Below are 23068 nucleotides of genomic sequence, written 5' to 3'. Positions count from 1 at the left end.
CCTGATGAAGGAGCAGCGCTCTGAAAGCTTGTACCTTCAAATAAACCTGATGGACTATAACATGGCGTTTGGATTTTTAATATGAAAACCCAGTAGAGATACCTCTTGATTTAAGGACCCCATCCCACTTTCACACTTTTTCTTCTTTTAAAAAAAAAAGCAAGATCCCCCCCCCCCCCTCCCATAGTAGCAAATTGAGGACCAAAGACTGGCATTTGGAAGTCTGCAAACATAACTATTAATCAGTGGATTTAAGCAAGCTGTCAGGTAAGGGTTAAGATGCTCTCATTTTAACTATATGAAGAATTGAACTGTAAATTCCCTGATATCCACCCTCCTGGCCATAAACAGAATCACAAATGCTTCAACACTCTTATCGTTTCTCCTCCCAAAAAGGTGAGTCAGTGATATTAACACACATACTTTCATATCTGTTCTAGTATTTATTTTGCATGTTCAATTTTATTGAAACAATAAAACAAGTACAAGTGTTTTTGTATTTCTTTCCCACAGCTATGCAATGCCTACAAAATCTACTGAGATCTCTGTGCTGCAGGAACAAGGAACTAAGATGAATGTGGAAGGTGTTGTTCACTGTCATGAGAGAATTGTACAGGTATTGTTTGGTTTTCCAACCTGCAGTTCTAAAATGTTGCTTTTACTCCTGATTTTTAAAATGCCTCCTGCACTATGTAATTTTTAGTGCACAAGATGGAAATGAATCTTGCTCCTGGGCTATGCATTAGCCACTTCTAAACACTGGCTTTACAGAAATAGTCCTGGATATTTTTTTAAATCTTTTGCCATCAGAAAATGGTGTGCATGGAAATGCTTAGTCAGGTATATACCACATAGGAATTGTAAACATGAATTTTTTTTCAGCCACTCAGTGGTACAAGTTGTATGTTCAAATTAATTTTAACATGAAATTTCAAAGTAATTGGACTTGTCGCTCTTGGTACAGAGAAAATCAAGATTTAAGTTGATTGTAAATGCAAATTTTAAGAGGTTGCCAGATGCAGAGGAGTTGGATGTCTACTGATAAGAACCTAGGTCAGTCATTTAGTCAGTCTGGGAATGAAGAGGAATAAATCTGCCTATCACTGAAAATCTGTTGGCACTTGTCCTTCCCATTCTATCTAAATGTGAGACCTAAACTATGAATGGTCATGCTAAGAAGATCAAGCGCTTTCACTTTATGCTTTCAGAACTTCTCTGGATTAGGTTGCAAGACAAAATAAAAGACACAGATGCTCATCCAAGCTGGATAATCAAGCATCCACACCATATACATCTAGTCACAACTGAATTGGGCTGGTCATGCAGCCAGAGTACTTGACATTTATTTACCACAGCAGATCCTCTATGGAGAGCTTAAGTCTTGAGTGCAGTGTATGACGCTAAGGAAATACTACAACAATACTGGCAGCTTCATTTAGGATTTTTGATATTGACTTTGAGTCCTGAGAGAAGTTTGTGTAGGCTTGTAGCATCTGGAGTAACCACTTATAAAATTGGCTCAGCATCTGTGTAAAGCAAGTGTGTGTGAAAGGCAGACTAAAATAGCAAGGAGAGGAAATCCCAAGATAGCAACTGTAGGGACCAGCATTTTATAAAAATGATAAGATATCAGATATTATTTCTTTATTTTTTTTCTCATTTTTGGTTAGAAACTGAGAGTTGATGTTGAACTCTGGATTATGATCAGTAGCTTGATGAAAAAGGAAAAGAACAGACAAACCAATATGTTTATCGGAACTGATTAGATTAATTATTATTCTAAGAACACGGCACACATTCGGCACCGGAGATATATTATGTTCAAGTACTGGCAGCTGCCTGCATGTTAAATGTGTCAGTAAATAGGAGGCTAGCGACATCCAGTCAAACAAAGTGAATGTTGAGCAAAGAGAAACCAAAGATTGGACTGGCTCTGATTTGGCTTTTGTTATGCAGAAGACAGTGCACCTGTGAAACCTGCTGGATGGAAGTTTGGTCGCTCTCAAATTTATATCCAGTTAAGAAAAGTATTGATCGTTCTGAGAAAAGAACCCCAGCAAAAGCATTTAGACATACACGTGAACAGGCAGACAACAAAGATATATGGACCACATGCAGGAGATCGGATTAGTTTAAAATAGCATCATGGTTGACACAGACATGGTGAGCTGAAGGGCCTATTTCTGTGCTGTTCTATTCCATGTTCAGCGTTCTGTAAGACATTATTAAAAGTCTCCAGCAGTCTGCAGAAGCTGTTTGCATTGACCATTGACTTCAGAATTCAAGCAGGATGTATAGTCGACATGCCTGTGAACAATTCATTCTCCAAGGATTGTACAAAGGTTTAGTAACTATTGGTCAAAACTGCTTAAGTGAACTATCCAGTTATGACTCTTAGCTTATTGTGTTTATCTTTGTGCACGAGTGGGGGTTTATGATCAAAGAAGATTAATTTGACTACCTTGTTTAACTTTGCTCTGCTCAAGTTATGGTACTTTTGGTAAATTGTTAATTTATGTTTAAGCTGTGAACTTGGTATGTGTTATTCATTAAAGTGTGGTTTGGGACAATTGGACAATTGATTGTCATTGAATATTTTAATTTGCGATTGAGTGTTGATACGTCTGATTTTTGGTCTGGCTTGCTGTCCCTGTGTCACAACGCAACTCATCCAAAATACAAGTGTCTGCTATATGCTGTCCTATTTTTAGCAGAACCTTCTAGGTTTAGATTTGTCTTAACAATCGCCTGTGTACCTACCGGAATCCTATGAAACACACTGGATGATGAACATGGCAAGGACAAGTAAGTGCAATAGCAATATGCTATGATAAATATTGAAGATTTGGCCTTTCACAATGGATCCATGCAGAGTGCCCTTGAGATCCTCCACTCCTTTTCAGCATCCAGTTGTTTCTTAAATGAATCTAAGAGTTTAATCTTGCTATTTCAAGAACTCTCTTCTATGGTCTGGATTTTGCAAAGGGATCATAAAGAAAGAATCGTAGAATCCCTACAGTGTCGCAGCAGACCACTTAGCCTATTGAGTCCGCACTGACCCTCCAAAGAGCACCCACTCAGACCCACACCCCTACTCTATAAACTTGCATTGCTAATGGCTAGTCCACCTAGTCTGCACATCCTTGGATACTAGATAGCCACAGACGCTGGCAGAACATGCAAACTCCATACAGACTATCACCCAAGGGTGGAATTGAACTCTGGTCCCTGGCACTGAGGCAGCAGATCTAACACTGAGCCACTGTGCATAGTATCAAAGGTGACTGCTCTTATTAAGGAGTAAATCATTTACAAATTCTGGCTTCTGCAGATGTGCAGTTAATCCCAAAAGGATAGATATTGCTGTCTGATTTGACTGACTTCAATATAGGCTTTGATATGCAAGTACGTCACGGAGTTTCTAAGCAACTAGTCTTAGGATAGGTGTGAAACTACACTACTTACTCACTAAACATGGCAGAAAATGTAAAGCTTTGACCATTCAAGTGTCACTACATTATTAAAAACATGTTGAGCCTTAATGCTGCTAATCTCACTGCCATTCTGCAAACCTTTCGAACTTCTACTTTGGAACTTTTGTTTCTTTTTCTTTCTTTCTTATCGTTTTTTTTCTTCTTTTACTTACCTCTTGGTGAAGAGTTCAGTTGTGCGGACTTGTGGTGGTGGGCCCAGGCAGACTTGCGGATATTGGCAAGTGGGCCCAGCGCTTCTGTATCAGCTGAGGTAGTCCTGGCACCAATCATACCTTTGTGGCAGACGAGAATTTGGATTCCTGGTGGTCTCTGCATCCAGTGCAGATTCCTGGAGGCAATGGCAAAGGTGAATTAGGGCCCAGTGCAAGACCTGGTGACATCCATGGTGAATACATTGGTGAGTCCAGCGAATGCAGCCCATAGTGGAAGGTTACTGATGGAGGCGCGATGGTGCCAAAGAATGGCAAGTCTTGTTCCAGCTCCTGGCTGGCCACCAGTCCCGCGGTGGAGCAATTAATAAGAAGGACTGTAAATTGAAAACTATATATTTCTTTATTTTTCTGCCTTTGTTCTATGTTTTGGTTTTATTTTTCTGTTTTAAGATGGCACCAGAGAGTAGAGACAATTTACAACACTTTTCACTGTAACAAAGTACACACAACAATAAATAATTGAATAACTAAATTATAATATGTGTAGGAGTGTTCGTCTCTGCAGTCAGCTTGGCTTTTATAAATTAATTTTAATGCCTATATTTCATTCATTAAATTAGTACCAGGCATTCCCTATCTATAACATACACTTGTAGCATATTGCATAATTTTTGAGTTGTACATTAGCTACTTTGCACATTAAGTTAAGGTGTAAAGTATTGATTTTTTTTTGTTCATGTGTCTTAAATTTTCAGATTACTGGCTTGAGTTCAGTTCTTGCCCCAATTGTTGTGGAAGTTCTTCAAACCAATCAGCCTGAAGGTGTACAGCTGTGCATCAAGGAGGTAAGTGCCAAAACTATTGATTTTTGGAAAACTTCACTGTGCAATTCAATTAACCTGCTTGCACAGCAGTTATTTCCTTTTATAATGTATCTGTAGTTTAAGAAAAATCCTAAAACAAAAGCAGGCTCATTCATTAATCAGTCCTATCAGTACATTTCCTGCATATAACTTTACACAAATAGACCATTTAGCTTCATAGCTTAACTGAGCTTATACTAGTTTTATAGTGTACACTCCATTCTTGTTATCCATGAGGGATTGGTACACAGACTTGCAGATAACAAAGGTAAAAATACCACTAAAGCCCCCTCCTAAGTACCCAATATACCCCAAATAAACATAAATATATCTTATACTGTTCTAAAAACATTTAATATGCATTATTAGTTAACAAAACACTACAAAAAAGAAATGTCCTAAAGAAGGCAGGTATCTTGAGTTGAATAATCTTGATGAAGGTGTGCTTAAAGATGATACCGATTTAACAACTGAAGATGGGGGCATATAATTCTTCCACTAACATTGTGGCCAGCTTGGCTTTTGCAGAGAACATAATTATGGGGAGCTATGATGTCTTTTTCTTTAATTTGTTATAAGACCATAAGACATAGGAGCAGAAATGAGGCCATTCAGCCCATTGAGTCTGCTCCATGATTCAATCCTAGCTGGTAAGTTTCTCAACCTCATTCTCCTGCAACCCTTGATCCCCTTGTTACACAAGAACCTATTTATCTGCGTCTTAAATATACTTAATGACCTGGTCTCCACAGCCTTCTGTGGCAATGAATTCCATAGATGATAAATTTCTGCACAACGAGTCAAAGAATTTTCTGTATCCCTATTATTAAACAATAAATACATCAATGTCCTTCATTCTTTCTTGACTTCTGCCATCTTCTTGGGAATCCAGTTGGGGATTTCAAACTCTTCTTCATCAACAGAAGGATGATCTCGTGATATTATTACTAGACTATAAATCCAGAGACCCAGGTTATGTTCTTGGCTCCTGGGTTCGAATCCTGTCACAGCAGATGGTGCAGTTTGAATTCAGTATTAACCTGGAAATAAGAATTTAATGATGACCATGACCATGAAACCATTCCTGATTGTCAGGGGAAAAACCCATCTGGTTCACTAGTATAGTTTAGGGAAGGAAATTGCTGAACTTAGTTTGGTTTACATGTAACTCCAGACTCTCAGCAATGTGATTGACTCTTTAATCCCTGCCTCTAAACAATTAGGGATGGACCATAAATGCTGGTCTAGCTAATGATGCCCACATTCCATGAACGAATAAAAAAGTGCATAAAAATCTGTGGGAAGCAAATCAGTGGAATATGAGGACTGAGTACTTCTGCTACTTGAATTATCGCATGCCCATTCCCCCCAGCTCACTGCTTCCACATTCTTCTGTTCTATTCTTCTTGTATCTCATGATTGGATGAAATATTTTTAAACACTTCACAGAATTTCTGTCTGGCTGTAAACCAGCTTGATTATTTAAATAAAATGATGACCACAGCTGGAAATAATTGTACATGGACTGGTCTGTGCGATCTTTTGTTTCATTTCATAGTTTGAACAATATCCAAATTATTTTCCAGCAGCTGCTTATGCCTCTGTTTTTTTTCCTCTCTCAGCAGATTGAGATCTTAGTTTTCTACATTGCTGATATTCCCAAAAGGTTGTATTTTCTCCCTTGTTTGATCCCCATTACTATTCTTTCAAGAGATATAAACAACCCACTCCAGGTCTCAGTCAATAGAGCTTTTCAACAGGTACTTAGTGCTGAAGCTTGGCTCTAAATATCAGTTCCTCCCAGACTAAAGTATCTGATTCCAGCTTGATACATTGGCATTTTCGAACCACCCATGATTCCACCCCTCCTGCCTTTTAACTGTGATAGTGGGTGCACTTGATTTACAGTGGTGTGCTAGAAAGCATTAATAGCATCCAAATTAATTTGTTTTAAACTAATAATTAAGTAGCAGATTTGATTTTTTTTTTCATGGTTGATTTGTATTTGTAATTTACTTAGATGAAAAAGTGTGGGAAAAGGAAAGAATGACCAAGAAAGGATGGGACATAATGAATGGAGCAATAAGTACTTGAAGGATGGGAATTAGAACAGGAAGTTCCAGATTTTCACAATATTGATGAGGTTATCTGGTATTGTCAAAAATAACATAGATTCTTGGAAATCCAAATCCCATCCTTGCACAGCATTTTTCATTTTTGTGGGGGCAAGAATTGTGTGTTTGGGATCATGCAGGCTATAAACCTAAAACAAAGCAACAGAAATAGGCCAGTCAGCGCATCGAGTCTGCTCTGCCATTAATGAGAGTGTGTAGGAGATCTGAACATCCTGGTTTCCACTTTTGTACCTTTTCATCATAGCTCCCAATTCCTTTACTGATTAAAAAAATCTGTCAATGCATTGCATGGTGCGACCTGGCCAATTTAATCATCAGCTACCTCCACTCCGATGTGATAATGGTGAAATAAGTGTCTGTATGGTGAAATAACTGTTTGAATTGTGAGGTGTGCACATTGGACCAGGTATGAGCAGGTCTGAATCCTGTGGATTATTTTAGAAATCAGAGATACCCATTTGGAGAGAGAAGGTATCCCTTTGGATATGGTCCCAGGATACCTTTGGAGAGGTAAGCTGCCCTTTGGAGCGTAGGTAGTCTTTGGGATTGTTAAAAATAGACTTGCTTGTGCATATAAAATGCATATATTCTTTGGTGGCATTCAGTTGTGAGGGTTCATTGGAATGGGTAGTGGGGCATTGGGTGGCATAAGGTTGGTATCGATGGGGCATGGTGATTGGCAGGAACAAAGTAAGAGCTGAAGAGATGTTGGTTTCATTATATTTTAAGCAGCAAGAAAGGGAAGTAGGTTTTGCAACCAATCAGCAACCTCCATTCTAACTCTGAGGTACTGGCCCACCTGCTGAGAAGCTACAGAACAAAAACCCCAACCTCCAGGCACTTTATTCATTTATCATGTTTGTGGAGGTGGGAAAATGTCCTATCACTGCGCTGTTGACTCCGGAGCGAAAAATCTAAGGAAACTGGTGTAATCTAATTGATTTAGTCTTAAATAAGAATTGTGACAGTATTTTCAATGTGAAGTTCAATGTGTTTATCAGCACATTGGTGTTGAATAGATTTTCATTTTTTTAAAAAAATGATCAGTAGTGGAAGGAATATCCTGTTTTCAATGCAAGGAGAAATTGTGTCGGATGACGCAATCTAATGTTAAATGGAAGGTGGTCATAAGGTTATCTTCTGGGTGACATTGATTCCTGTATTTTGGCCTTTACCTGTTGAAATTGTTTGCTAGTTGTTTCTTGGCAGAAATTAGCATTTCCGCTGTTTGCTATTTGGAGTGTAAGGAGGAGCACAAAACATTCAGTTGTGACATTCAGTCCCGTGTGCATTTCTTTAAGCATTTTGTATATTATTTTATCCTGCTGTGTATTTTTAGATGGAGCAACAGAAGAAATCTTCTTAGTTTACTGAATAAATTTGCTGTCCAGCTGAACTGTATCAGAAAAACTGTGGTGTCCAATTCCTGTGCTCAGGTTAGAAAAACTGAAGCAAGCATTTTGGATGTAGGTTTGCTCACTGAGCTAAAAGGTTCATTTCCAGATGTTTCGTTACTTTTACTAGGTAACATGTTCAGTGGACCTCATGCGAAGCAATGCTGAAAATTCCTGCTTTCTATTTATATGTTTGTATTTCTTTGGGTTGGTGATGTCATTTATATAGAAAGCAGGAATTTTCAGCATTGCTCCACATGAGGTCCACTGAAGATGCTACCAAGTAAAGTAACGAAACTTCTAGAAATGAACCTTTTTCAGGTCAGCGAGCAAACCTACATTCAAAACCTCAACCTGAGCTACAAATCTTCTCAAAGCTTGCTGAAGCAAGCATCCTCGAAAGATTGAAAAAGAAATGAAGCCTCCAATGTATCTTGAAATTGATTCCTCTTTAATGTCAATGTTTAGTAAACATGAATTTCAGTGGAATTTTCAATGTAGATTGTTCCTCAAACTTAGTCAACCCAAAAACTTGCATAATGTTCCTCATACCCAATTCCTTGTTATCCCTTTCTTTCCCCAACACCATCCTGCCTTCGGCTTACACATTCTAGTAGTTGTTTGATAATATAGAACTTGAATATTGCTGAGAAATTACATCCATTTTGCCAAAGTTTTTCATCTGAACCATCAAGACTGATGCTGAACATTGTACAGTCATCAGCAAATATCCCCCCTTCTGAACTCATGATGGTGTTAATGAAGCAGTTCAAGATGGTTGGACCGAAGACACTTGCCTGAGGAACTCATGCAGTGAAGTGCTGTTACTGAGATAATTGACTTCCAAATACTACAACCGTCTTCCTTTCAATAATTCATATTTTATCTCGCATTTATGCACTTGTAACATACTACAAATTACTAAATGAATAAATAGTCACTAGAGGGTAGCTAATACAGTTATTTAAGATCAAGAAAGTCTAGCCACGATTTGGCTAACATCACTGTATCCAACTCAATTAAAAACCTTTGTCCTAGTTGAGAAATCTGCTTAAAGCGTTTCTGCTATTGTTCCTGACAAACTTATCTTGCCTGGTCAACATGTGCATCTGTACTCCTATGGTTCCATGTGCTATTAGATTAGCATTATCAGAAACATCATAAATAGGGCCCACGCCCATTTGTTTACTGTGCAAGTTGGAAATAAATACTCTGTGGAAACTGTTAATGGAGGAAACAATAAAAAGGAACTAATGGGGTTTATGTTGAAAAGTTTACTGGACCTGACTGGTTGCAATCTAGGATTGTAACTGGAGTAGCTGCAGAGATAGTGAATGCACTAGCAGTAATCTCCCAGGAGTCCTTAGGTTCTGGAAGTCCTAGATAATTGGAAATCTACCAGTGTAATGCCTCTACTTAAAAAGGGAAGAAGACCAAAAAACAGGGGGCGGCTCAGTGGTTAGCACTGCTGCCTCACAGCACCAGGGACCCAGGTTCGATTCCAGCCTCAGGCAGCTGTCTGTGTGGAGTTTGCATATTCTCGCCGTGTCTGTGTGAGTTTCCTCTGGGTGCTCCAGTTTCTCCTACAATCCAAAGATATGCAGGTCAGGTGAATTGGCCATGCTAAATTGCCCACAATGTCAGGGATGAGTACAGGGTAATGGAATGGTTCTGGGTGGGTTACTCTTCGGAGGGTTGGTGTGGACTTGTTGGGCCGAAGAATTCACTAACTAATAGAAAACAGGATTGAATTTGGGAGTGAATTTTCATGATGACAACCTGTAACTAATGGAGTGCCACAGAGATCAGTGGAGCAGCAATTATTTACAGCTTATATTCATGACTTGGGATGAGGGAAGTGAATCTAGATTACCAATTTGCAGATGACTCCATGTAGATGTAAAAGCAATTCATGAGGATTACACCGAATCTGCTGACAGACATGGACAGGTTAAGGGAGTGAGGAAAAAAACTTGGTGCATGGAATATGTGGGAAAATGTTGAGGTTATGGCAATAAGACTAAAAGCGTTAAATGGTGAACTATTGCAGAAAGCTGCAGAATAAAGCAATTTAGAGTCCTTCTGCATGAATCACAGAAAGCTGGTGTTCAAGTAATAGGGAAGGCAAATGTTTCAAAGGGAATGAATCATAAAGAGATCTCACTAAAACTGTACAAAGCACTAGTCAAACTGGACCGAGAATACAGTGAACAGTTTTGGTCTCTTCTTCTAAGGAAATGTACGTTGACATTGGAGGCATTCCGGAGGAGGTTGGATGGATTTTCTTATGATGTTGAGTTGGTTGGACCTGTACTCATTGGATTTTGGAAAAATGGGAGGTAACTTTGTAAAAACATACAGGATCCTTAGGGGGTTGTGTTAGGGTAGATGCCTTGTGGGAGCCTCTGACCAGAAGGCATAATCTAAGAGTTGCTCATTTAAGAAAGAGGAGGACCTTCTTCCCTTACAGCTTAGTGAACCTGTGAAAGTTTTGATTGGAGATGACTGTATAGTCTGAGTCATTAAGTATATTCAAGGCTAGAAAAACAGAATTTGAATGAGTAAGGGAATCCAGGCTTAAGGGGGGGAAAGGCAAGAAAGTGGTCTTGAGGATTATCTGATCAGCTATGATTTCGTTGAATGACAAAACACTCTAGGCCCAATAGCCTATTTGGCTACGACATCTTAGTGTTGTGTTTACATAGAATACAACACAGAATCAGAATTTTTGAACTCATTAGTCTGTTTGTGTTCATACTCCAAGTCTATAAACTTCCCATTTTTTCTTTGTCTTCTAAATCTGGACCCCAATACTTTTAGATTTATTGTGGCATTTTCAACTTGTGTTCCTTCGTTTTATGATTTATGTATGTGTCTTCCCAGATCCCTTGTTCCCTGAACCCCATTTTTGTTTTTTTGCCTTTCAAGAAAATGTAGTCTCTCTTTTTTTTTACTCTTGAAGTGAAGCATCGCTTGCTTGGCTGGGCTTCCTTTTAACATCCATTTTGCAACTATTTATGTATCATGTTTTGTTGCAGTTGATTACGTTATCTGTATTCCTAAATTAGCATTGTCTGCAATTTTTCAAAATTGTACATCCAATTCCTTTAATACTAATGTTTTGTGTATATGGTAAACAACAGTGTCTGTGGAAAAGTATTTGCCTTTTTTTCAATCCATTTGAGACTTTGGTACCTGATTCAACTTTCTCTGATCATTGTCTGAGTCTCTTGTGTGGGATCTTATTGAAAGTTTTCTAGGTTCACGTGTGTCACATCCATTGTCAACTCTTGCTTTTATTTTTACACTATAACTATTTGCTCATTAACTCCTTTTATTTATCGCAGGGAGTGAAGTTGATTTATCTATAACATAACTTTTGAATCCTTCCAATCATTAGAGATGTTCCTCCCATTAGTCTGGATACAAGCTTGCCTTACATGTGAAGCAACAATGTGTGCCTACAATACAGTAATTATCAGCAAAGATTATTTTTGCATCATTAAGGCATAAGTTTAACTGAGCATTTTATTTTAAAAATTCTGTGCAGTTAGATTTCATGTAATGTAGCCTTGTAGAACAGAAGGAAGGAACTCCAGAAGCCCCTCAGAGTTACATCCATTTTTGTTGTGTGTTTGGATCAAGATATTGTGACAAGTAATGGTACTTGTGGTATATGTTCAACATTGAATCAAAAGTTTGTACTTTACTGTTTTTTGTTTTTGAATTTTAACAGCTTGGTTGGAGTCTAGTGATACAGCAAAGGGATTTGTTAATTTACTATTGCACTGAATGGAATGGAAGTTCGTATTTAATATGCTGTCCTTGAAGGAACAGAATTTGCCACACCACATGAACCAGTCTACACATGATTCTACTCCAGTGTTACATAGTTGACTCTTCATTCCCTCAAGACCTAAGATTAGGTGATAAATATTCCCTTGCCAGTGTTGGCCACAGACCAAGAAGAAATAATTGAAAAAGAAATATTGCTCAGTCAGTTTGTTGCATTGAACTTTGACTTTGTTCCCTCATGCGGTGAGATGACTTGTTCCAGACTGTTTTAATGACTCCCAACATTCAATTCCAAAGCAGTATGTGAACAAACCTAGATGCAATTCCATTACTGTCAGTTGAAAAATAATGTGCAGCATAAGGAAGGAAGTTAAATATGTGATCCGTCATTATGAACACAGATACATTGTACAACTTGCAAAAATCTATAGCTACTTTTGCTGGTGTGAGTTAATCGCAGAGCTTAATGAGGATTAATAATAATTTGTTATTCATGTCTTAATTACCAAGCTTTGATCAAAGCTGACATTTCAATGTGGTTTTGAAGAAGAGCAATTTTATAGGTGAGAAATTAAACTGAAATTCCATCTGTCAGTTTCCAAGACACTATTTGACAGAACTTGTTACTCATCTTCAATGTCTTGACATCCAGGTCCAATGTAATGTACCAAATCTGTCTGTTTCCAATTGCTTCATTGGGAAAATGGTGTCATTTTCATAGCGATATGCCCATTCTGAGGTCAGAGCAGGATGAAACCCCCTCATCCTACAAACGTTTACTCTTTTGGTCAATTTCTCATCCAGGTTGGTTCTGGAGTTTGCAAGTGGGCTGAAGAGAACTCTAACTCCAATCACAAGGAAAGCTTAGACATGCTTTAACCAAAGCTATTTTCTCCATTACCAAGGCAAACATATTGATCAAAGAATGTTAACCTAGCTAAGTGCACCCAGAAATTTAGCAGAAGAATGTGAACAAAACTAAATTTATTCAGTGTTGGATTTAGGAAATAATAATCAATTTTTAAAAAAAATTTCACTAGCATCACTTATTTTGATTAATATTTGTAGACTCCAGTAGAAATGTTGCAGCAAAAGTAAAACCTACTTAATTCACAGATCTGAAGAAATAAGTTGAAATAGTTTCTCATTGTCAGCATTAGATATCACACTTGAAGCCTAACTTTTTGTGAAATTTTAACAAAATTTAAAAGTGGAAAAATGTTCCAATGTTCAGTTATAAAGAGGGTAATGTTTCAGGTCTTTAATTCAAGAACAATCTCTCATCCTAACTTCCAAAATGTAATGTTGATTTCCTACTTGATAAATAATATTGCTTTATCACTTTTTTTTTCACAGCATACTGATGCTGAATTCAATGCTCGGTTCAAGGCTCGGCCAGAATTAGAAGGACTGATAGCACAGATGAGTTGAGAAGATATCTAAACAAGGTGATCAAGCCAGACCCAAATGTATTTGGTAATGTCAGTATCTGTGATTGAAAATAAAATGTAGTGATCATTGTTTCAAGGACTTTTTTTTAAAAAAAGCAGTTTATTGTGTGATTATATTGTTAATAAAATGAATTCTAAAATACTTTGTGATCAAATGTATTGTTGTCTGATTTTTAAATAGAGACATTCTACCTAGAAATTATTTACCACATTCATAGTCTGCCACTTCATTTCTTTCTGAATGTAGACTTGATTGTGATGTCTGAAAGGAGCTTGTAGTATATTGTACAGTTCTCATCCGCTCCATAAATTGGGATTAGAAAGGTTAGTATCTTTGATTTTACCTTTGGAAAAATAAAATGCTGTTTCTCCTGTTTTTATCTTCTCTTCGAAGATAATTATTTAAACAAAGTGTGTTTCCAAATAGCTTTATCACAATTGTACAAGGTGGTTGCGAAAGTTCATTATGATGAATTGTTCTACAAAGCAAGTCAATTATGCTTGGATTTCTTATGATACCCCTCCCATTTACTGTTCAATAATACAAAAGCCTTTGAGCTCACACATTTGAGGGTTCAGTGGACAGTCCTTTGATCTTTTTGCGATTGACCTCCCAACCTGTATCACATCTCACTTAACCAGATTAAACACCACCTGCCATTTCTCTGTGCAGTGCATCTTGATGCTGAATGTGGACTATGGATGTTAACACTCCCGTCAGATATGCTTTTGATCACTGACTAGACCTGTGAGCTAAGATCTCAGAGCCTTACATTACTCAGTGTGAGAAGGGTTAGACACCTGCCTCTTAAGCCTGAACCAAGAGAAAGCATATTGCAACCAAGAGACACGATATTGCATACCTCTACCATGGATGTTATTAGGATCCTGATAGGAGTATGCTGGAAATCAAGTCCCATCACAAATGCATTAAATAATCAACTGAATCAACAGCATAGTTAATTTTCCTGACTTGGTGTGAGTTTCATTTGTCCTAGATCACAAATCTTCATCAATTTTTAAAAAAGTATTCTTAAACAACTTACCTTGTAACAACTGGGTTATTAACTACTACTATGTAAACTTAAACTATATTCTTTGCAAATCCAAACATGCAAACACACATTCACAAGATACAGCTCTGCAGAAATATAATTGGGTGGAAAACATTGTTTTGCTTTGCCTAATTCTGTAGATCATGAGGCCAAATTGCAAGGATGGAATAAAGTGATTTTCTCACAGATCTTTTGTTTGGTGATTATATTATTATTATTGATGGTAGTATGATACATGAGCATCTATTTGGTGGCCCGTCAGTTGGAAATAGGTCTTTACTTAAATTAAAAAGTTAATAAACACACAACATCAGATTACAGCAGGTTTATTTGGAAGTACAGACTTTTGGAATGCTGCTCCTTCATCAGGTAGCTAGTGGGTCAGGATCGTAGGACACAGAATTTAAAGTAAAAGATCAGTGTCATACGACTGCTGCAATGCATTGAACAAACCTAGATTGCTGTTAAGTAATTAATCATTTAGAGTGGGTTTGCAGGTTTTGGTTCATTAATATGTAAATCCCAAAACTTCTTTCAAGTCACATTCCCAAAATAACTTAAAATTTTAAAGAAAGGGACATCCTAGCTCAGACAATGCAATAAAGTTCTGAGGTTAGAGCCTGTCTCTATTCCAACCTTGAGCCAGACTGGTTCTATTTCCAAAGTAGGAATTTAGAAAATGTCACATGGACTGACTGCCTACAGATTTTTGTTCAAAAAAACGCACATCGAAGGTATCTGCAAATACAAATCCACAAGTGTAAATTTACCCCATAGACTTTTGTGTGTGTGTGTGTGTGACAGTGTGATTGTGTGCGTGAGTGTGATGGTGTATGTGTATGTCTGAGGGAGCACATGTGTATGTGAGAGAAGGTCTGTGTGAGTATACACATGATCGGACTCACAGACCCTCTCTCATACACATACTCTCTCAGACACACACACACACACATCATCACACTCACGCACACACATGCACACTCTTCCACACATATGCACACATACATGTGTGTGCGTGAGTGTGATGATGTGGGTGTGTGTGTGTCTGAGACCCTCTCTCATACACATACTCTCTCTCTGTGAGTGTGATCATGTATACACTCACACGGACCTTCTCTCACATACACATGCGCTCCCTCAGACACACACACACTCGCGCGCGCACAATCACACTGTCTCGCACGCGCACACACACACACACACCCACACCCACACCCAAGTCTATGGGGTAAATTTACACTTGCGGATTTGTATTTGCAGATACCTTCGATATGCGTTTTTTTTTAACAAAAATCTGTAGGCAGTCAGTCCATGTGACATTTTCTAAGTTCCTACTTTGGAAATAGAACCAGTCTGACTCAAGGTTGGAATACAGACACTCTCACCTCACATCTTTAATGCATTGTCTGAGCTGGGGTGCACTTTTTTTTAATAAAACCTAAAGTTATTCTGGGAATGTGATTTGAAAGAAATCTGGGATTTACAAATTAATGAATTGGAGTGTTTGAGCTATAGGGTGGGGCTGGATAGGCTGGGGCTGTTTTCCCTGGAGTGTCTTGAGGTTAAGGGGCGACTTTTATAGAGGTTTCTAAGATCATGAAGGGTAATGAAAAGAGTAAATAGACAATGCCTTTTCACTGGGCTGGGGGAGACCAGAACTAGAGGGCATAGCTTTAGGGTGAGAGGGAAAAATTTAAAAGTGAACTAAGGGGCAATGTTTTCATGCAGAGGATGGTGCGTGCATTGAATGAGCTGGCAGAGGAAGTGGTGGAGGCTGGTACAATTATATTTAAGAGGCATCTGGATGGGTAGATGAATAGGAAGGGTTTAGAGGAATATGGGCTAAGTACTGGTAAATGGGACTAGATAAGGTTAGTATATCTGGTCAGCTTAAACAAGTTGGACCATAGGGTTTGTTTCTCTGTTATACATCTCTGTGATTCTGAAACTGCAACCCCCATTCTGAGTGATTAAAGACTTTACAGCAATCTAGGTTTGTGCAATACATTGCATCAGTTGTACAATACTTAGATCTTTTAGTATAAATTCTGTGTCCTATGATCCTGCATCGCCCCCCCCACCCCTGCTAGCCGCCTGCCGAAGGAACAACACTCTGAAAGCTTGTACTTCCAAATAAACATGTTGGACCTCCACAACTTCAATTAGACATTCTTCCTTTCAGAATCTTCAAAGGCATTCCCATTCACAGAGCTTTCTGGAGATCTTGGTTCAACTTCGCCTTTGCAGGTCTGTGAAAAACTAAAACTTAAAAGTCCCTCAAATTATTAAATCTAGTTTGTCCAAAAATTACATGACCTGTACTACCCATAAGTGAACACCATACAGTTCCGCTTTTGAGTTGGATACAGAAAATTATCTGATATATTGTCTGCAGCGTAGCTGTGTCCAAACTTCCATTTCCCCAGGGTATAATACAGAAATATAGCTCACCTTTACAATGTGCTTTTCAAAATGCTCTGCACAAACACCAGTAGCGCAGTTTCATTCAGTGGGTGGAAAAAAGAAAAACACTCAAAACATTAACTCTGCATTCTTCCCACAGATGATGTCAGGCCTGCTGAGTTTCTCCAGCAATTTTTGTTTTTGTTTCAGTTCTCCAATATCCACAGTTCTTTGTTTTAATTTAACTGTCTGGAATCAGGCAGTGCTGCACTGTGTTTCACTGTCCAGTTGATGTGTTGTTTAGAACCTATTGCCCTGTCCGGGATGGATCGGTGCAGTTATAAGTGTGGTAACTAACCCAGGTAGTGGTGGCATTCAGATCAAAGCCTTCCTGTAATTAGATGGTATCACCATCTTCAGTTCAGATCCATTGTTGGTATGTAACCCTGTTAGCATATGCAACCAGTTCAAGCTAGGCTTTGAAACCATGCTAAGTTAAGGCAAGGCTATGTTTTTCGGGAACTGAGCTGACTGATCCTTGTACCTGGTCTTCTGATGTGAGGCCTTCTCTGTGGCACAGGTTTGGCGCATTGCACGCTACTGCATCGTGGTGACGACCCAAGTTATCTTCCACTTTATCTTTGGGTTGAAAATAGACCACGATGCTGGTAAATGATATAGAAACATTCTAGCTAAGGGGTTAAAATGATGCACCTAACATCAGCCACACCTTGATAGCTGCATCAAGCTGAGCTGAGACTTTCAGCAAACACCATGTGTTCTTAGATGCTAGGGTCTACCTCATACCTATGTGTTATGAAAGACAAGCCCGGCCAAATTGCTGCAGAACACTCCAAGTAGTTTGATTGTGTCCCTTATGGAGAAGGTTATGTAGAATTACACCTCTGGCTGCAAGTTCATTTGGTAGTGGTCTTGTGGGGAAAAAAAGAGCAAATACTGTTGAATGGTTCTCTCTTAAAAAAACTGTCAAAGTCCTTTGGCAGAACTTACAAAAGAGAAACAAGATGTTGCTAGGTAGTCAGATTTCTCCTATATGCCCAGAACCTCTTCCATTCTGCATATTGCCCTTGAGCTATCTGTGGTGGGGATGACTCTGTTGTTATACCGTTCATGGTATGAGTCTTTGCAAAGAAAGTCTGGAGAGAGCTGCAAATTTTTTTGTCAAGGTTCAGTCCAAGCAGCTCTGTGACACAATTGTCTGCCTTTTACAGGCTGTAACAGGAGATGCACACCAAGGTAAATATAAATTGTGCCAGGAGGACAATCAACTTGCCCTTTTGGTTGGCCCGCAACTTGCTGGTCTTAAAGTTCAATGGGTTTTCCTTGAGTAAGTGTTGCAGACTGATACATTCCAAGGTCTGGGACTGCATGCTGAGGGATATGCCTTGGACAGCCACCATAGAGATACAATGGGGAACAGCCTTAGTGTACAAGAAGCTGGGAGCTGTAGAACATCTCAAGCTGTGTGTCTACAAAGAATGTACATTGTAAGTCAAGAGTATTAAAAATGTATTGAGCCACCTCAATTGAGCATGGTGTTGAGAAGAAAATTTTATGACCATTGCTCTTTGATGATTTCCAATTTGAAATGTTTTTGCCTTTGGATTATGAACCTGATGTGGAATGAATTATGCAAATATTAAGACTATTACTTTTGAATTTAGTTGCTTGCTGCACCTGCATGCCAGCTTTCTGTGACTAACCTTTGGATGTTAACAATTTCCAATCTCTTACCATGTAACAAATACTCTGCAATTCCATTTCTCCTACCAATGTGGATCATCTCACATTCATCCACATTATATTGCATCTACCAGGTTCTTGACCACTCACCCACTACATCTAAATCCCTTCGAAGTCTCTTTCCATCCTCCTCAACTCACATACCCATCAACGTATTGTGTCATCTCGAAACCTGGAAATATTCTAATTGGTCTCCTTATTCAATCATTGATACAGAACATGAACAGTTGGAGCCCAAACACTGATCCTTGTAGTATCAAACTAATATAACATGCTGACCTGAGATTGATTTGTAGCTTGTGCCTATTCCCACAGGAGATGCTTGCCATGATATACCACGTGCATCTGTCTTATGCCATCCTTGCATATCCTCTATAGCTCATCTGCAACCACTCTCTTATATCCATGATTAAACTATGCCTAAGTCAACCACACTTTCTACTGCCTTCCACTTGCCTTTGTAAAAGAGATCACCTTAGCTTTTCAGCTCTGAACAAATGGCTGAAGTATTGGTATTTCCTCTCCTTTATGTCACATTTTAGAGTCCATTTTACCTTTGCAATTTTAGATAACACTTCATCAGGTAAATTGAAAATTGCAAGATGCACTCTATCTGGTATGGCTGAAGTATTGAAAACTGTTTTCCTTTACTGATTTGAACCCATTGTGTCTGCACCAATCCTCCAAAGAGCATCCTATCTATGAAACACTGCATATACCATTGCTAAAAATGTGTTGCTGGAAAAGCGCAGCAGGTCAGGCAGCATCCAAGGAGCAGGAGAATCGACGTTTCGGGCATGAGCCCTTCTTCAGGAATGTAGAGGGAGGAAGAGAGCTTCTTCAAGGTAGGCATCCTTGTAAGAGGATTCGCAGTAGGTTAAAATCTTCTAGGAGAAAGTGAGGACTGCAGATGCTGGAGGAGAGCTTCTTCAAGGAAGGCATCCTTGTAAGATGCCTGAAGAAGGGCTCATGCCCGAAATGTCGATTCTCCTGCTCCTTGGATGCTGCCTGACCTGCTGCACTTTTCCAGCAACACATTTTCAGCTCTGATTTCCAGCATCTGCAGTGTCACTTTCTCCTAGAAAATATACCATTGCTAATCCACATAACCTGCACATCTTTCGACTGAGAGGAATCCAGAGGAACCCACACAGATACAGGGAGAACATGCAAACTCCACACAGTCATCCAAGGCTGGAATTGAACCTTGGTCCCTGGCATTGTGAGACAGCAGTGCTAACAACTGTACAGCCTCAGGTTTCCATCCCTTCCAATGTTATGGATGTTTTCATAGTGTTTAAGTATGGTTTTCTTCATCTGTGTACTACAGTACGTCAGAAGTGAACAACTAAGCAGCCATTAAATGAATAAAATGCACAAATGAGAGAAAAAAAATGTACTCTGCTTTCATCTTACACTGTTAAAGCATTTAAAACACAAAAGGTTAAGATATAGACACATACACCAAATGAATATCTTATAGCAACCTTCAGTTATCTAGCAACTTTAACAATAATCCAAAGCAGTTCACATGAGCCTTGTATTAAAAGAAAAGACACCAAACCATCTCCTGGAAGCCTAGTGATGGGAGATAAGGAAATAGCAGGAGAACTTAACAAGTACTTTGCGTCAGTTTTCACAGTGGAAGTCATGAGTAATATCCCAACAATTAAAGGGAGCTGAGTTGAGTATGGTTGCCATTACAAAAGAGATAGTGCTAAAAAAGCTAAAAAGTCTTAAAATTGATAAATCTTCTGGCCCCGATGGGATACATCCTAGAGTTCTGAGAGAGGTGGCTGAAGAAGTAGCGGAGGCATTGGTTGAGATCTTTCAAGAGTCACTGGAGTCAGGGAAAGTCCCGGATGATTGGAAGATCGCTGTTGTAACCCCCTTGTTCAAGAAAGGATCAAGACAAAAGATGGAAAATTATAGGCCAATTAGCCTAACCTCGGTTGTTGGTAAAAATAAAGAATCCGTCATTAAGGATGAGGTTTCTAAATTCTTAGAAGAGCAGAGTCTGATTAGAACAAATCAACATGGATTTAGTAAGGGGAGGTCATGCCTGACAAACCTGCTGGTATTCTTTGAAGAGGTGACAAGTAGGTTAGACCAGGGAAATCCAGTGGATGTGGTCTATCTAGACTTCCAAAAGGCCTTTGATAAGGTGCCACACGGGAGGCTGCTGAGCAAGGTGAGGGCCCATGGTGTTCGAGGTGAGCTACTGGTATGGATTGAGGATTGGCTGTCTGACAGAAGGCAGAGAGTTGGGATAAAAGGTTCTTTTTCAGAATGGCAGCCGGTGACGAGTGGTGTCCCGCAGGGTTCAGTATTGGGGCCACAGCTGTTCGCATTATATATTAATGATCTGGATGAAGGGACTGGGGGCATTCTAGCGAAGTCTGCAGATGATACGAAGTTAGGTGGACAGGCAGGAAGTACTGAGGAAGTGGGGAGGCTACAGAAGGATCTAGACAGGTTGGGAGAGTGGTCCAGGAAATGGCTGATGGAATTCAACGTGAACAAATGCGAGATCTTGCACTTTGGCAAAAAGAATAAAAGCACAGACTACTTTCTAAATGGTGAGAAAATTCGTAAAGCCGAAGTACAAAGGGATCTGGGAGTGCTAGTCGAGGAATCTCTAAAGGTCAACTTGCAGGTTGAGTCCGTGATTAAGAAAGCGAATGCAATGTTGTCAATTATCTCAAGAGGGTTGGAATATAAAAACACCGTTGTGCTACTGAGACTTTATAAAGCTCTGGTTAGGCCCCATTTGGAGTACTGTGTCCAGTTTTGGTCCCCACACCTCAGGAAGGACATACTGGCACTGGAACGTGTCCAGCGGAGATTCACATGGATGATCCCTGGAATGGTTGGTCTAACATGAGGAACGGCTGAGGATCCTGGGATTGTATTCATTGGAGTTTAGAAGATTAAGGGGAGACTTAATAGAGACGTACAAGATAATACATGGCTTGGAAAGGGTGGACGCTAGGAAATTGTTTCCATTAGGTGAGGAGACTAGGACCCGTGGACACAGCCTTAAAATTAGAGGGGGTCAATTCAGAACAGAAATGCGGAGACATTTCTTCAGCCAGAGAGTGGTGGACCTGTGGAATTCATTGCCGCAGAGTGCAGTGGAGGCCGGGACGCTAAATCTCTTCAAGGCAGAGATTGATAGATTCTTGTTGTCTCGATGAATTAAGGGCTACGGGGAGGATGCGGGTAAGTGGAGTTGAAATGCCCATCAGCCATGATTGAATGGCAGAGTGGACTCGATGGGCCGAATGGCCTTACTTCCACTCCTATGTCTTATGGTCTTATGGTCTTAACCCATTTTGGGGATTTCTAGTCAGATGACCAAAGCTTGGACAGGATGGTGGGTTTTAATGAGTGACTGAAAGGAAGAAGGTGAGGTGAAGAGACGAGAAAATAGTATTTCGGAGCTTAAGACCTAGACAGGTGAAGGCACAGATATGAATGGTGAAACAATTAAAATTGGGAAAGTACAAGAGGCCAGAATTAAAGGAAGGGTTGTGAATTAGAAGGGTTGTGAATATTTTGAAGGGTTGTGAATTAGAGATGATTACAGAGGCAGGGACAAAGTCCTGGAGGAATTTGAAAATAAGGAAGAGAAAATGTTCAATAACTACATCTAACACCCATTATTTATTAACCAAAAGTGTAATTAATCACATCTGTATTTTCAATGAATCACCTATAGCTCATGGCTAAAATTTTGTGCAACATTGCATTAGAGAAAGAAATGAAATACAATTTTGAAATAATGACTTTCAACACAGAACATGTAGGTGTTTATTAAAATTAAATGTTTTTGTCTTTCTACTAATCAAAACATGTATAGCAAAGTTATACAAAGCAAAATTGCCTGGTTCAACAAAATTCAGCTGTACATTCCTGAGGACTAATTGATTGATTCACTGAAGAAAAGTTTCTTTCTGGGCTAAAGAAAACCATGTTTTGCATGTGAAAATGTGAGAGTTTGGAAAAAATGGCTTTACTGGCTTGACTGAATTAGCATTAGCTGCTATGGAGATTATATTTTCCTGTTTATAATATGCCAGGGAAGATATACCAGCTGCTGTACTTTCACTGATTAACAAATGCAATTACAGTGCAGCTTTAAGGTCCTCGATATCCACTTCTTTGCTTACAATAAAGAAAAAATATGTTCAAAATAATCTGGCACTATTTCCTATCCAAGCATGGCAAAGATACCACATCAGCATCTGTACAAACCCCAATGGACTATTTTTATTGAGGTTGTACCATTTAAGGAACATCAATCCTAGAAAAGCCTGTCATTTTCCAGGATATTGGTTTGAACAGATAGATGATCCAACCCAAATGTGTATTTGACCAGTTATTTAATTGCACTGCAAGAAATGTACATTTAATGTAACAATTCTCACAGAAATTTACAGTTGTCGAAAATTCCGAAGTTAAATTGAAAGCTATCTCTTCTTACCAGAAGTTGGAGAATGGAAGGCTGCAGACAGATGGTCTGTGGATCCAAGCCAGGTGATTTGATATGCAAATTGCTC

General features: G+C 39.1%; 1 protein-coding gene across 3 annotated transcripts in view; it reads left to right on the top strand.

The window, feature by feature from the left end:
* Positions 1–13426, top strand: part of mrpl48 (mitochondrial ribosomal protein L48) — a 38786-nt gene extending 25360 nt beyond the window's left edge. For all 3 annotated transcript variants that reach the window (XM_072577073.1, XM_072577071.1, XM_072577072.1), the window contains exons 6-8: positions 514–616; positions 4402–4491; positions 13190–13426. In XM_072577073.1, the coding sequence (XP_072433174.1) occupies positions 514–616; positions 4402–4491; positions 13190–13264 (268 nt within the window). In that variant the 3' untranslated portion in view covers positions 13265–13426. The remainder of the gene's footprint in view (positions 1–513; positions 617–4401; positions 4492–13189) is intronic.
* Positions 13427–23068: the final 9642 nt, after the last annotated feature.

The sequence above is a fragment of the Chiloscyllium punctatum genome, chromosome 9 (genome assembly GCF_047496795.1).
Source record: "Chiloscyllium punctatum isolate Juve2018m chromosome 9, sChiPun1.3, whole genome shotgun sequence".
Taxonomy (NCBI): Eukaryota; Metazoa; Chordata; class Chondrichthyes; order Orectolobiformes; family Hemiscylliidae; genus Chiloscyllium; species Chiloscyllium punctatum.
Note: the sequence above shows the minus strand (reverse complement) of the source record. Positions and strands in the feature narration are given on the sequence as shown.